Raw genomic sequence first — 14759 nt, 5'->3', positions numbered from 1 at the left:
AGCTATTCAGGAGGCTGAGGCAGTAGAATTGCTTGAACCCAGGAGGTGGAGGTTGTAGTGGGTCGAGATTGCACCACTGCATTTCAGCCTGGGTGACAGAGTGAGACTCTGTCTCAAAAAAAAAAAAAAAAATAAATAAATAAAAAAGAGGTTTTGCTCAAATGAAACTGATAGGGAACAATAAAGAGGCACAGTTTGATCCTACTGTTTTATGTCTGCCATTTGCAAATTTCCTTTTTTTAATTTTAACTTTTTTAAAGAGATGGTGTCTCGCTATGTTGCCCAGGCTGTTCTTTATTTTATTTTCAGTTCCTGGGTACATATGTAGCCAGGCTAGTCTTGAACTCCTGGCCTCAAGCGATCTTCCTGCCTCAGCCTCCCAAAGTGCTGGGATTTCAGGCATGTGCCACTGTGCTTGACCTATGTGCATATTTTCTAGGAAAATAACTCGGATCAGTCCACAGACCCCACAAAGACAGGCAGTCCTATTTTGTTCCCTGTAGCCCCAGAATCCAGCTGAAAGCCTGGCACACAGTAGGAACAAAATAAGTATTTGTGGCATGTTGGATCTGAGCTATTTCCTGTATCGAGAGAGTCGTATTGGATTCAGACCCTCTGTGTATATTCAATGAATATATCTGATGCTTACAACGTATGAAGGAATGTTCTGGGCTTTGCTTTGAGATGTTCTGCTTTGGTATCCTACAATTTGTGTTTGGATGGAGCCCCTGTTTGAGGTGTGGTGAAACCACAGTTTAAGTCTCATCTCTACCAACTAAGCTAGCTGAGTGGATGTAGGATGTGCATTTTAGTCTTTGAGATCCCTGTACCCAGGTGCCCAAGAATTGGTAGTGCTGAATTTCAGAAAGATTTTAGTTTTTAAACCTTTTTTAGATTTAAAAAATACCACAATACCAAAAAACCCCTCAAAAGCCCCAAACAAGAAACCCCTATACAACACCTTATTAACTGGGGTTATTTTTTCCTAGGGCTTTAACACTTGTTTCCCTTAGTAATTTCTTTATTTCTTTTTTTAAAAGCTCGGCCTGCTGTCATGCTAGCCTCTCTTCTCTGTGGTGGTCCAAAGCTGTTTTCAGCTTGCACTAGCATTGTGGTCATTTCGCTGACAGCTTCATAGATGTCCTGGATTCCACCAGCAGCTCTGCTAACTGAAGTTCTCCAGGAGAAGCTAGTGTGTCTTCACATCCACAGTCCAGTTTGATTTCTTTAAAGTGATTACATCCTGCTTAGGGGAGCTATAAATTCTACTTTGAGATGGTTAGGTTTCATGGAAACAAGACTTTAACTGCACCCCAGAGCTGTGTCTAGAATAATAATTCTTGTCGGCGATCTCTAGTGGAAATCTTCCCCCTGGTGACTAAGCAACACCGCAGTGAACAAAACCCTCAAGCAGGGCTCCAGCCTTATGCTTAAAAATGCTCCAGGGTGGCAGGCTTGCCCTGTAACCAGGATTTTCTATCTACTCCTGAGTTCCCAGACTTAGTAGAGGAGCTGCTACCTTCCTGTGGGTAGAACATTTCAGTAGTTAGAGGTTTTATTCCATAAGCTAAATGTTACACTCTGGAGAAATTCCTTTCTTTCTGTTGGAATATTTCTTTCTCTTTTGTTCCTTATCCCCCTGCACCCCCCATGGCTTTTTGTTGTTGTTGTTTTTGTAGTAGAGTCTCACTCTTATTGCCCAGGCTGGAGTGCAGTGGCATGATCTTGGCTCACTACAGCCTTGACTTCCTGGGCTCAGGTGATCCTCCCACCCCAGCCTCCCAAATAGCTAGGACTACTGGTGTGTGCCACCATGCCTCGCTAATTTTTTCTATTTTTAGTAGGGACGGGGTTTCGCCATGTTGCCCAGGCTGGTCTTGAACTCCTGGGCTCAAGCAATCCGCCCACCTCAGCCTCCCAAAGTGCTGAGATTACATGTGTGAGCCACTGTGCCTGGTCACCTATTTCATTTTGAAGATGAAGAAAGTGACTCCCAGAAGTGAGAAAGTTGCCCCCAGGGATGTGACTGGCAAATGGTTGGCTGAGGTTTGAACTTGGGGACTTCTGACTCCATGTCTACCATGCCATGCTTTCTTTCACTCAGCCATTGAGATTCTCCTGCCCAGTTCTTAAGGCCCCCACTGTTTTTCTCACTCTCCCCATCTTTTCTCTTTCCCCCCCACTTCCTAGTTCACGCTTCCAGACTTGCTCCCTGGTCTCCTTCACTCTCCTGCACACTCGCTGGCATCATGCCACCTTTGCATTCGCCCCCCCGCCCCCAACTTGCGAGGTTGCCTCCCTTTCTTGCCTATACCTATCTAAATTTTTTTACCTGTTTTCAACTTCAGCTCCTCCCAGAAACCTTCTTCAGTTAATCTCATTCCTTAAATTCCACAGTGCATAATTAAAAATTACACAGTTATAGATTTGTCTTGTACTATTTGCTGCTGTTTCATGTGTCAGAACCTGTTTTCCTTCAAGGACCATGTCTTTTTATTTATTTATTTATTCATTTTTGAGATAGGGTCTTGTTCTGTCTCCCAGGTTTGAGTGCAGTGGCACAATCAGCTCACTGCAGCCTTGAACTCTTGGGTTCAAGGGATTCTCCTGTGTCAGCCTCCAGAGTAGCTGGGACTACAGGCATGTGCCACCATGCCTGGCAAATTTTTCAATTTTTGCAGAGATGAGAGTCTCACTATGTTGCCCAGGCTGGTTTCGAACTCCTGGCCTCAAAGGATTATCCTGCCTCAGCCTCCCAAAGTGCTGGGATTACAGGCATGAACTACCATGCCCTGCTAAACCATGCCTTTTTAATTTGTTTTTCTACTTATACCCCACCTTGTTGGAGGTGGGTGGCTTACAACAGGCACCTGGAAAGGAACCACGCCTTGGATTGTTTATATTCCCTGTGGTGCTTCGCAAGTCATGTTGGTCAGTTAGGACCTTCTAGGACCTTCTCCGGGGATGAGAGTCTCCAGCTGCCCTTCTTTCCTGGATAGTGCTGTGGACTCATGCAGGAAGAGCTGCCCAAGAGAATTGGTGACAGGCTTTGTTTGCAGCATGGTGTCAGGAAGTGGTGGCTTTCATCCACCTTTGGTGTCGGGTAATGTTGCAAAGCTTTCATTACAGAGAATGGAATGAGAAATTGCAGTGTTTCTTTGCAGAGAGGACAGATGCCAAAGGAAAACAGAAGTTCCTTCAGTCTAGGTAGGAGGCCTGGTTTTGGAGCCTGCCCAGGTGGTTACCGCTGTCTTAATAATTATTCACGGCATCAAAACTAGAGAGACCATCTGTGTGATAGCCTTTCTCAGCTTTTTTTCTCTTCTTCAGAAGGCCACAGCCATGGGTAGGGCAGGGGGAAAGTTAGTAGGAGCTTTTACATTTTTATTTATTATTGATTTATTTATGAAAGTCTTTTTGGCTGGTTGTGGTGGCTCATGCCTATAATCCAAGCACTTTGGGAAGTTGAGGCAGGAGGATCACTTGAAGCCAGGAGCTCGAGACCAGCCTGGGCAACACAACGAGACCCTGTCTCTACAAAAAGTAAAACAAATTAGCCGGGTGTGGTGGTGCATACTTGTAGTCCTAGCTACTTGAGGGGCTGAGGCAGGAGGATTGCTTGAGCCCAGTTTAAGGTTACAGTGAGCTACGTACGATCAGGCCACTGCACTCCAGGTTGTGTGGCAAAGCACGACCATGTCTCTAAAACAAATAAACAAAAAACCTTTTATTATTGAAATTTTCAAACAGACCCCAAAATAGAGAAAATAGTCCAGTGGACCCCCCTTTTCCCCAACACCCAGCTTTAACACAGACCAAATTTTGTTAATCTTGCTCTCTCCCACTCTATCCCCTCCCCTGTCCAATATATACACCCTTGTAGCTTTGTTTTTGTTGTTTTTATTTATCTTTTTTTTTTTGAGACAAAGTCTCATTCTGTCACCCAAGCTAGAGTGCAGTGGCGTGATCTTGGCTCACTGCAACCTCTGCCTCCCAGTTTCAAGTGATTGTCCTGCCTCAGCCTCCCAAGTATCTGGCGTTCCAGGTGTGCGCCACCACTCCTGGCTCATTTTTGTATTTATATGGGGTTTTACCATGTTGGCCAGGCTAATCTCGAACTCCTGACCTCAGGTGATCCGCCTGCCTCAGCCTCCCAAAGTGCTAGGATTACAGGCGTGAGCCATGGCCCCCAGCTGTATCTTTGTTTTAAAAAGTAATCTCTCTGCCTGGTGGGCCAAGAATTTAAAATATAAAAAATTTAAGAAAAAAAAAATAAAGTAACTATACAGGTTGGTCTGGCCGTAATGGTGAGTGTCATTATTTTTCTTCCCTAGGTATTTTGGCTGTGTTGCTCAGAGCAGTGCAGGTGAAACGGTCGTTAGGGCATCGTCATGGTGCCTGGGGATGCCTGGCTCAGCCAGTTTGTTTTCTGTCTGCCTCTCTCCTTGGTCCCCTTCCTCCACTTTCATTCATGAAATTCTAGTCAAGAGCCAGGTCCAGTGGTTTTCAATCCAAGGGCTTTGGAAGCCTCTGGGGTCTATTTTGGTCATTGCAGTCCCTGGGCTGCTGCTCCTGGCATTTAGGTTGGCAGGGGTCTGGGCTGGGGGGCAGGAATGTTCAGTGGCCATAAATGTAAGGGTTGGTCTTACACTTACGTAAGGGAAACAATGAAAACTTACCTCCTCCACAGTCAGTAGTGCCGTTGGGCACTCACATGTACAACATGGATCAGGACATTGACTTTCTGTGGATACCTTTTAATAGTTTATTAGATGTGTTAGGCTGTTTTGCACTGCTCTAAAGGAATATCTGAGTCTAGGTAATTTATAAAGACAAGAGGTTTAATTAGCTCATGGTTCTGAAGGCTGTACAAGCATGGCTCCAGCATCTGCTTCTGGTGAGGGAGGGCCTCAGGAAGCTTCTGGTCATAGTGGAAGGCAAAGGGAGAGCAGACGATCACATGGCCGGAGTGGTGGCAAGGGTGGGATGGGTGCCACGCTCTTTTTTTTTTTATTTTAATTTGAGACAGTGTCTTACTCTGTTGCCCAGCCTGGAGTGCAGTGATCTCAGCTCACTGCAGCCTCTGCCTGCCAGGTTCAAGCAATTCTCCTGCCTCAGCCTCCTGAGTAGTTGGGACTACAGGTGTGCATCACAATGCCCAACTGATTTTTGTATTTTTAGTAGAGACGGGGTTTCACCATGTTGGCCAGGCTGGTCTCGGACTCCTGATCTCAAGTGATCCGCCCACTCAGCCTCCCAAAGTGCTGGGATTACAGGCATGAGCCACTGCGCGCGGCCACCACACTGTTTTAAACAACCAGATTGCACGTGAACTTACAGCGAGAACTCACTCACTGTGAGGATGGCACCAAAACATTCATGAAGGATCCACCACCTTCCTTTAGGCCCCACCTCCAACACTGGAGGTCATATTTCAACATGAGATTTGGAAAGGACAGACATCCAAACCATATCATTAAATTTAATAGTTTTATGCAGTTTCTTTGGCTCTAGATCTGTTTAGACTCCTGCAGTCAGGTGACTGTAACTAGCCTCTGGTCCTTTTTGAGAGTTCACAGTTTGGTGCAAACCCTTTGGATGTATTATTTGGGAAAAGGGGGTGTCTGGCAGCCTGTGTCCCTGCTTTACATTGTCCTTTTTGCTGCCTGCCCAAGCCTCCTCATTAGCATCCCTGCCAAGGCCAGTGGAGAAGGATGGAGATGCGGTGACATTCAGCTTGACAGGTCATTAGCAGTTTTTGTGCCCCAGGGACTGCTGGTGGGAGGGAGGTTGTGGAAGATAAACCCTGACAGGAATGTATTCTCCTCGAGGGCAGGGTTTATTTGATATTCTTCTGGAGCTTAGAGCCATAAGCCTGGTGCTGGGGAGGAAGCGCCCTTAGCCTTTGGGAGCCTCTGCGGGCAGAGCATGGAAAGTCACAACTTCTGAATTGTTTGTATTTTCAATCTTACTCTAGATGGATGGCATCTTCTGCTGTGGGAAATGAAATATGTTTAGGCAACTTGAGTTCCAGGTGCAGATGAGGCTGGGCTAATGGGTGCACTAGGGAAGGAGCTGGGGGAGAGATGCGCTGTTAGCTATTATCAATCTGTGACAGCTGTCAGCTGCTGGCAGTTAGCACCCACCTGTGCCTGAGATGCAGGGACGCCTCTCCTGTCCTCTGTGGAAGCCTCTGGACCCAGCAGCCATCTTGACTGTGCACTGTTCAAGCCCCAAGTCCGCCTGGAAGAGGTGATTGAGAACTTACTGCAGGATAAGGAAAGTGCAGGACAAGTGCAGTGGCTCACGCCTGTAATCTCAGTGCTTTGGGAGGCTGAGGCCGGAGGAGGGCTGGAGTCCTCGAGTGTGAGACCAGCCTGGGCAACATAGTGAGACCCTGTCTTTACAAAAAGGAAAATAATTAGCCAGATGTGGTGGTGTGCGCCCGTAGTCCCAGCTACTCAAGAAGCTGAGGTGCGAGGATCACTTGAGCCCAGGAGTTTGAGGTTACAGTGAGCTATGATCACACCACTGCATTCCAGCCTGGGCGACAGAGCATGACCCTGTCCCAACAACAACAAAAAAAGGAATAAGGGAAGCCTCTGGCAGACCTGATGATGGGTGGCCCAGCCAAAATGAGTTTTGATGAGGATTTCCCTGGTCTGGAACTCTGAATTTAGTCTGGCAAAGTGTTCCCTTTGTGTTGTGAGATGATTCTTTGTGTTACCCCATCACAGTAGGTAAGATGAATTAGCAAATGAGAAAGGTTTTCTCTTTTTCATCCTTATCTAGTCCTTACATGAAGCCTGAAGAAGGTCTCCATATGGTAGTAGTAAGTCTTTAACATCTACCTCTAACACTTGCCTGTGTCTTTTTTTTTGCAAAGCGTCAGGAATGCCCCAGTATCTAGGTAGAATTTGATAATATTTCATTTTTGTTATATTCCCTTTTCTGCTTACCTTCTATATATAGCAAAATGAAAAATTTTTTAAAATATGTGCAAGTAAGGGCAATTTCTTTTTTCTTTTTTTGAGACAGGGTCTTGCTCTGTCACCCAGGCTGGAGTGCAGTGGCACAATCTCGGCTCACTGCAACCTCTGCTTCCCGGGTTTAAATGATTCTCCTGCCTCAGCCTCCCAAGTAGCTGGGATTACAGGTGCCCACCACCACTCCCAGCTAATTTTCATATTTTTAGTAGAGACCAGGTTTTGCCATGTTGATTGGGCTGTTCTCGAACTCCTGACCTCAGGTGATCCATCCGCCTTGGCCTCCCAAAGTGCTGGGATTATAGGCGTGAGCCACTGGGCCTGGATGAGGCAGTTTCTTTTTGAAATATATTTTGTGAAGGAGAAAAAGAGGAGTTCAGTTTAAGGAAACAGATGACGTAAGAGGTGGTATGCAGAGATGCCAAAGCATCTTGAAGGTGCTTTTTTTTTTTTTTTTGAAACAGAGTCTTGCTTCGTTGCCCAGGCTGGCCTGCAGTGGTGCAATCATGGTTCTCTGCAGCCTTGACCTTCTGGGCTCAAGTAATCCTCCCACCTCAGCCTCTCGAGTAGCTGGGACTACAGATGCATGCCACTATGCTTGGCTAATCTTTAAATTTTTTGTAGAAGCCAGCTCTCACCATATTGCTCAGGCTGGTCTTGACCTCCTGTCCTCGAGCAAAAATACAGATTTTGATTAAGTCTGGAGTAGGACCTGGGCCTGGGATTCTAACCAGCTCCTAGGTGGTGCTAATGCTGCTGGTCTACAGACCACACGTGGAGTAGCCAGTGTAGAGTTCATGTAGAAATAGTGATATCATAGAAATAGCCAGTATCTGTGTACTTGCTTCATTGTATTTCACGCACTGTATAGTGATGTACATGCATCTCATTTGACCCTCACCCCAGCCCTTTGGGGGTAGAAAGGATTGCGCTCATTTCACACTCAAGGAAACTGAGGCACAGACAGGCAAAGTAGCTTGGCGAAACAGAAGGGAACTTAGAGGCAGGCCCTGATTAGCCCAGAGACTAGAAGGCCTGTGCGTCATCCTGAACAGCTTGGACTTGATCTTGAAGGCGAGGGAGAAATTGAAGGGTAATGAAACAGGAACTGTAGGAAATTCACCTTGCATAGTAATTGCTTTGGCCACGTGCGCCCTGCCACCCCCTACCTCAGTGAAGTGTCATGAGAAGTTGGGTTCATAAATGAAGGCCTGAATGTTTTCCTGCCAAGTTTGTTTTAAATCAAGCTGCTAATTAGTCCCAGTCCCCCTCCCCCGGTATTGTATTTTTTGTTGATGTCGTTTCACTTCATTTAGTTGAAGTGATTGATTCAGTTCAGTGTTTGAACTTCTTTTTTTTTTTTTTTTTTGAGACGGAGTCTCGCTCTGTCGCCCAGGCTGGAGTGCAGTGGCGCAATCTCGGCTCACTGCAAGCTCCGCCTCCCGGGTTCACGCCATTCTCCTGCCTCAGCCTCTCCGAGTAGCTGGGACTACAGGCGCCCGCCACCATGCCCGGCTAATTTTTTGTATTTTTAGTAGAGACGGGGTTTCACTGTGGTCTCGATCTCCTGACCTCGTGATCTGCCCGCCTCGGCCTCCCAAAATGCTGGGATTACAAGCATGAGCCACCGCGCCCAGCCTTTTTTTTTTTTTTTTTTTTAAAGAAAAAAATTAAAACATTGTTTTCTTTTTGAGATAGCATCTCATTTTGTTGCCCAGGCTGGTCTTGAACTCCTGGGCTCGAGTGATCCTCCAGCCTCAGCCTCCTGAGTAGCTGGGACTACAGATGCACATCATGGTGTCCTTATGCCATTTCTTTTGTACGTAGGTGAATGCAAGCATATGATTACATCATATGCTATTTTGGAGATTTGACTTTCTTTTCACTTTCATCATCTTTCCAAGGCATTATTTTCATAGTACATCTTTTTAAATGGACATAGAACATTCTTTTGTATGAACAAACAATAGTTTTATTTAGGCGGTCCTTTCCTGTTAGACGTTTATATTATTTTCAGCATTTCTCCACTGTTGTTGCAGCGTTCAGATGAACCTTCTTTTTTTTTTTTTTTTTTCTGAGACGGAGTCTCACTCTGTCGCCCAGGCTGGAATGCAGTGGCACAATCTCTGCTCAAGTGATTCCTGCATCACCCTCCCACGTAGCTGGGATTACAGGTGCCCATGCCTGGCTAATTTTTGTGTTTTTGGTAGAGATGTGGTTTTACCATGTTGGCCAGGCTGCTTTCGAACTCCTGCCCCGAAGTGATCTGCCCACCTCAGCCTCCCAAAGTGTGGGGATTACAGGTGTAAGCCACCACGCCTGACCCAGATGAACATTCTTGTAGCTATCACACAGAACTCTGAACATTTCCTAGGATGAATTCCTTAAAGAAGAAATGCTGAGCCAGGCTTTTTTCTTTTTCTGTGACTCTTTGACATGTGATAATATTGACTTTTCTTTCTTTCCAGACACTACAACAACAGGAGTGCAAACTTCTCTACAGCCGAAAAGAGGGTCAAAGGCAAGAAAACAAAAACAAAAATAGATATAAAAACATCCTGCCCTGTAAGTATCAATATTCCGCTCAGTAATAGTCACTCTTGGAGATTTTGATTCCTAGCACCTCTGTACCTTTCCTCAGGGTCGTGTGCTCTTGTTAGCACATCAGAGGCCTTAGCTTCTTTAATTGCAAGCAGTTTCCAAAATAATCAACCATGGTGGGGGTTGATGGCTTCATTCACTGAGCTCTTATGATGCTGATTACTGAGTAAGGTTGCCACTAGGTGGCTTTGTTTGTGGTTGGTTCCTTCTGTTAATTAATTTTCTGTCTGCCCAAGATAGATCATCTCAAGGCTTGGGATCTCTCAGTGTCAGGGACCTTAGGGTGCCAGATTTGTGTCTTGACTCCTCCTCACTGGGCCTGTGAGTCCTGGGTAAGGCCTGCCTCCTTTCTGGGACTCAGTTCCCTTAAGTGGGAAACAGACAAACACCTCCTGAGGGCTCCTAGAACTGTTCTGCTTGCTGATCCCCTGAGCTCAAGTTACTGGAGAAAGGGTATCTGCCTAAACTTTTCTCAGAAGAAGACTTCGTGGGCCAGGCGCGGTGGCTCACACCTGTAATCCCAGCACTTTCGGAGGCTGAGGTGAGCGGATCCCAATCAGGAGTTCAAGACCAGCCTGGCCAACATGGTGAAACCCCATCTCTACTAAAAATACAAAAATTAGCCGGGTGTGGCACTGGGCGCCTGTAATCCCAGCTGCTTGGGAGGCTGAGGTGGGAAATTGGTTGAACCCAGGAGATGGAGGTTGCAGTGAGCCGAGATCACGCCGTTGCACTCCAGCCTGGGTGACAAGAGCAAAACTCTGTCTCAAAAAAAAAAAAAAAGAAGACTTTGTGAATATTCACAGAGCTGTAAAGCTGTACCTTCCTATTTTTTTTTTTTGAGACATAGTCTCACTCTGTTGCTCAGGTTGCAGTCACAGCTCACTGCAGCCTCAACCTCCTGGGCTCAAGTGATTCTCCCACCTCAGCCTCCTGATTAGCTGGGACTATAGGCAGGCACCACTACACCTGGCTGATTTTACAGTTTTTCTGTAGGCTGGCGCAGTGGCTGACGCCTGTAATCCCAGCACTCTAGGAGGCCGAGGTGGGCGGATCACCTGAGGTTAGGAGTTCGAGAGTAGCCTGGCCAACATGGTGAAACCCCATCTCTATTAAAAATTACAAAAATTAGCCAGGTGTGGTGGCGGATGCCTGTAATCCCAGCTACTTGGGAGGCTCAGGCTGAGGCAGGAGAATCGCTTGAACCTGGGAGGTGGAGGTTGCAGTGAGCCAGAGGTGCAGTGTGCACCACTGCACTCCAGGCTGGGTGACAGAGCGAGACTCTGTCTCAAAACAAAAAACAATTTAAAAAAATAATAAAGTTTTTTATAGAGCGGGGTCTCCCTATGTTGCCCAGGCTGGTCTTGAACTCCTGGACTCAAGTGGTCCTCTTGCCTCAGCCTCCCAAAGTGTTGGGATTACTAGTGTAAGCCATTGTGCCTGGCTGTACCTTCGGTAACACCCAAATGCCGCCTGGCAAAGCCCAAGTTGAATCATGAGGAAAAAAGGCCTGGAAGGATGTAGACCTTCCTTTTTTCTACTTATTTATTTATTTATTTTTGAGATGGGGTCTTACTCTGTTGCCCAGGCTGGAGTGCAGTGGCATGATCATAGGTCAGTGCAGCTTCAACCTCCCGGGCTCAAGTGGTCCTTCCCACCCCAGCCTCCAATGTAGCTGGGACTACAGGTACGTGCTACCATGCCCAGCTAATTTTTGTATTTTTTGTAATTTTTTTTTTTGTAGAGACAGGATTTCGTCATGTTACCCAGGCTGGTCTCTAATTCCTGGGCCCAAACGATCTGTCTGCATCGGCCTTCCAAAGTGTTGGGATTACAGGTGTGAGCCACTGTGTCCTGCTGTATCTTCTGTAACACCCAAATGCCACCAGGCAAAGCTCAAGTTGAACCAAGAGGGAAAAAGTCCTGGAAGGATGTAGGCCTTGCATGAGGATCTCAGAAACTGCACTAAACCAGTCACAGTTCCTCTCTCCCGAGGTCTAACTCTATGCTGAACTCTTTGCATTTTTATCTCACTTAATCCATATCACATGCACAGGAAGGAAGCATTCTTAGTATCCTGGTTTCCTAGACCATTTTAGCAAGGTTATAAGTGAAGGGGAGTGGGTGGGAGAACTGGCACTAGAGCTCCCAAAGTCACTGTTATTAGCACCACACTCTAATGCAGGGGGTTCTCCACTGATGTGCTGTGCAAGGCAGTGCACTGAGGAGAAAGGAAGGAACATTTACAACTTCTCTTTATTTATATCCTGTCCCTAAAAAAAAAAAAAAAAAAGAAAAAGAAAAATTTGAGGCCTAGGTTGATTGCAGTGGGTTCATAATGTTTTATTCATTTATTGATTGATTATATATAGAGATGGGTGTCTCACTATATTGCCCAGGCTGATCTCAAACTCCTAGGCTCAAGCAATCCTCCTGCTTTGGCTTCCCAGAGTGCTGGGATTACAAGCATGAGCGACTGCACCTGGCTATTCATACTGTATTTATCCAACTTACAAATAAGGCTTGCTTGCATATAGTGCGTATGCGTATATATATCAGCATAGAAAAACTGTGTGATTGGGGGCTGTGAGCAAATTTGGAGAGCATTGCTCTCATGTCTCATCAGGTCAGAGTCATTTTGTCAAATCTTGTAAACCATCCTTTGTGTGTGTCTATGCATGAAACATAGTCTTTCTCTTTCTGCATGCATATGTACATATACATGATATATATGTATATCATATCTACATGGATATTGTAATGTATATATGCGAGGATGGGGGAAAGAGAAAAGGCAGTGAGGAATTTGCAGAGAAGCAGTTTGAGCTGCAGCATGGTACTAGTGACCTTGAGGAAGCCTTATCCTTTTTTTTTTTTGAATTGTTTTTCAATTTTTAGAAATAGGCAGAGTTTCACTATGTTGCCCAGGCTGGTCTTGACCTCCTGGGCCCAAACTATCCTCCTGCCTTGGCTTCCCAAAGTGCCGGGATTACAGGTGTGGACCACCGTGCCTGGCCACCTTGTCCTTTCTATGTCTAAGTTTTGACTTCTGCTCAGAGGTCAGGTGGTATTTATATGGTATGAAATGTATGGGAAAGTGAAGGGACCAATGGTATGCAGTATCTAAATAGAATATCGCTTTTTCTTCCCTTAAAGGTCTCATTCAGATGTTTCCTCTGATGAACATCTCATTTCCTTAAAGATGAGAAGTCTGAAGCAAAAAGGACATTATTCTTTTAAGACACATGACTGTCTTACTAATTCCCATTGCAAAATATGTTGTTTAGGTAGAGCACTCAGATTTTTATACCAATAATGGACTTTTGTACAGAATTTGGACAGTTGATACTATCAGAGCCTTGTGATTTTCCACTGCATTATGCTTCACTAAAAAATACCTGCCTGGGTGCAGTGACTCACAACTGTAATCCCAGCACTTTGGGAGGCCAAAGTGGGCAGATCACCTGAGGTCAGGAGTTCAAGACCAGCTGGCCAACATGACAAAACCCCATCTCTACTAAAAATACAAAAATTAGCCAGATGTGGTGGCATGCTCCTGTAATCCCAGTTATTCAGGAGGCTGAGGTATGAGAATTGCTTGAGCCCGGGAGGCAGAAGTTGCAGAGAGCCGAGATAGTGCTATTGCACTCCAACCTGGGTGACAGAGGAAAACCCTGTCTCAAAAAATAAATTTAAAACAACAACAACAACAAAAACCCTCTTTATGATGGAAATTTTCAAATATATTCAAGAGCATACAGAACCCACATGTACCCATCACCCAGCTTCAACAATTATCACCTCATGCCCAGTCTTGGTTTCATCTATACTCTGATCCACATCTCCTCTCTCCTTGAATTATTTTGAAGCCCATCTCAGACATCATGTCATATATGTATACTTCGATCTTCTTTTTTTTTTTTTTTAAACTCCCCCTCCCCTTTTCTTTTTTTCTTGAGATCGAGTCTCACTCTGTCGTCCAGGCTGGAGTGCAGTGGTATGATCTTGGCTCACTGCAATGTCCGCCTCTCGGGTTCAAGTGATTTTTGTACCTCAGCCTCCCGAGCGGCTAGGATTACAGATGGGGACCAACATGCCGGCTAATTTTTATATTTTTAATAGAGACAGGGTTTCGTCATGTTGGCCAGGCTGGTCTTGAACTCCTGACCTCATATTATCTACCTGCCTTGGCCTCCCAAAGTGCTGAAATTACAGGCCACTGCGCCCAGCCCAAAATTTCTTGGCTTGAAATAATTTTGGAACTCATACGAAGTTACACAAATAATAGAGAGAGTTTTCTTGTACCTTCTCTCAGCTTCCTATATACCCAATGATAACATCCTGTATACCCATAGTATATGATCAAAACTAGGAAATTGTGAAGATGGCATTATGAGACATCAGGCAGTATTCATGTTACTGTTGTGCTTACCTGGGCTTTAATTTTTCTGTGTGTGTTTTTTTTTTTAAATCATTAAATGAACAAAACTTGGACTAGGCTGGGGATTAACTGATTTGAACTGGTTTTTCCTGAAGCAGTCCAGGACTTACGTGACCGTGGTCTCTTTTTCTTCTAGTTGATCATACCAGGGTTGTCCTACACGATGGTGATCCCAATGAGCCTGTTTCAGATTACATCAATGCAAATATCATCATGGTAAGCTTTGCTTTTCACAGTGTTTTCTGACCGTACATTGCTAGCCTATTTTTGTATTTTAAATCCTTCCTCGTGTCCTGAAAGCAACTTTAAGATGTTTGAAGGATTTTCTTCCTAAATTTCTAGCCTGAATTTGAAACCAAGTGCAACAATTCAAAGCCCAAAAAGAGTTACATTGCCACACAAGGCTGCCTGCAAAACACGGTGAATGACTTTTGGCGGATGGTGTTCCAAGAAAACTCCCGAGTGATTGTCATGACAACGAAAGAAGTGGAGAGAGGAAAGGTAAATCACAGAAACTTCTTTTCTGCTAAACTGTTTTTAAAGTATCAGACGTGTCAGATTGGCCATGTTTCGGAATTGAATAAATGAATTAAGCTTACTCTAACTGATTCTCTGGAAAAAAGGGACTAGGAGAAATTTGATTATGTTATTTCTTGGTGTAGTTTTCTTTGTGTTTCTTCTGCTTGGGGTTTGTTGAGCTTCTTGGCTCCGTGGATTTGTAGTTTTCCTTA

General features: G+C 45.2%; 1 protein-coding gene across 1 annotated transcript in view; it reads left to right on the top strand.

The window, feature by feature from the left end:
* PTPN11 (protein tyrosine phosphatase non-receptor type 11) overlaps positions 1-14759 on the top strand; it is a 93575-nt gene that overhangs the window by 47292 nt on the left and 31524 nt on the right. Inside the window, exons 7-9 of the mRNA XM_032168619.2 lie at positions 9455-9551; positions 14165-14244; positions 14371-14529. Coding sequence (XP_032024510.1) covers positions 9455-9551; positions 14165-14244; positions 14371-14529 — 336 coding nt within the window. The remainder of the gene's footprint in view (positions 1-9454; positions 9552-14164; positions 14245-14370; positions 14530-14759) is intronic.

The sequence above is a fragment of the Hylobates moloch genome, unplaced genomic scaffold (assembly GCF_009828535.3).
Source record: "Hylobates moloch isolate HMO894 unplaced genomic scaffold, HMol_V3 SCAFFOLD_12, whole genome shotgun sequence".
NCBI lineage: Eukaryota > Metazoa > Chordata > Mammalia > Primates > Hylobatidae > Hylobates > Hylobates moloch.
Note: the sequence above shows the minus strand (reverse complement) of the source record. Positions and strands in the feature narration are given on the sequence as shown.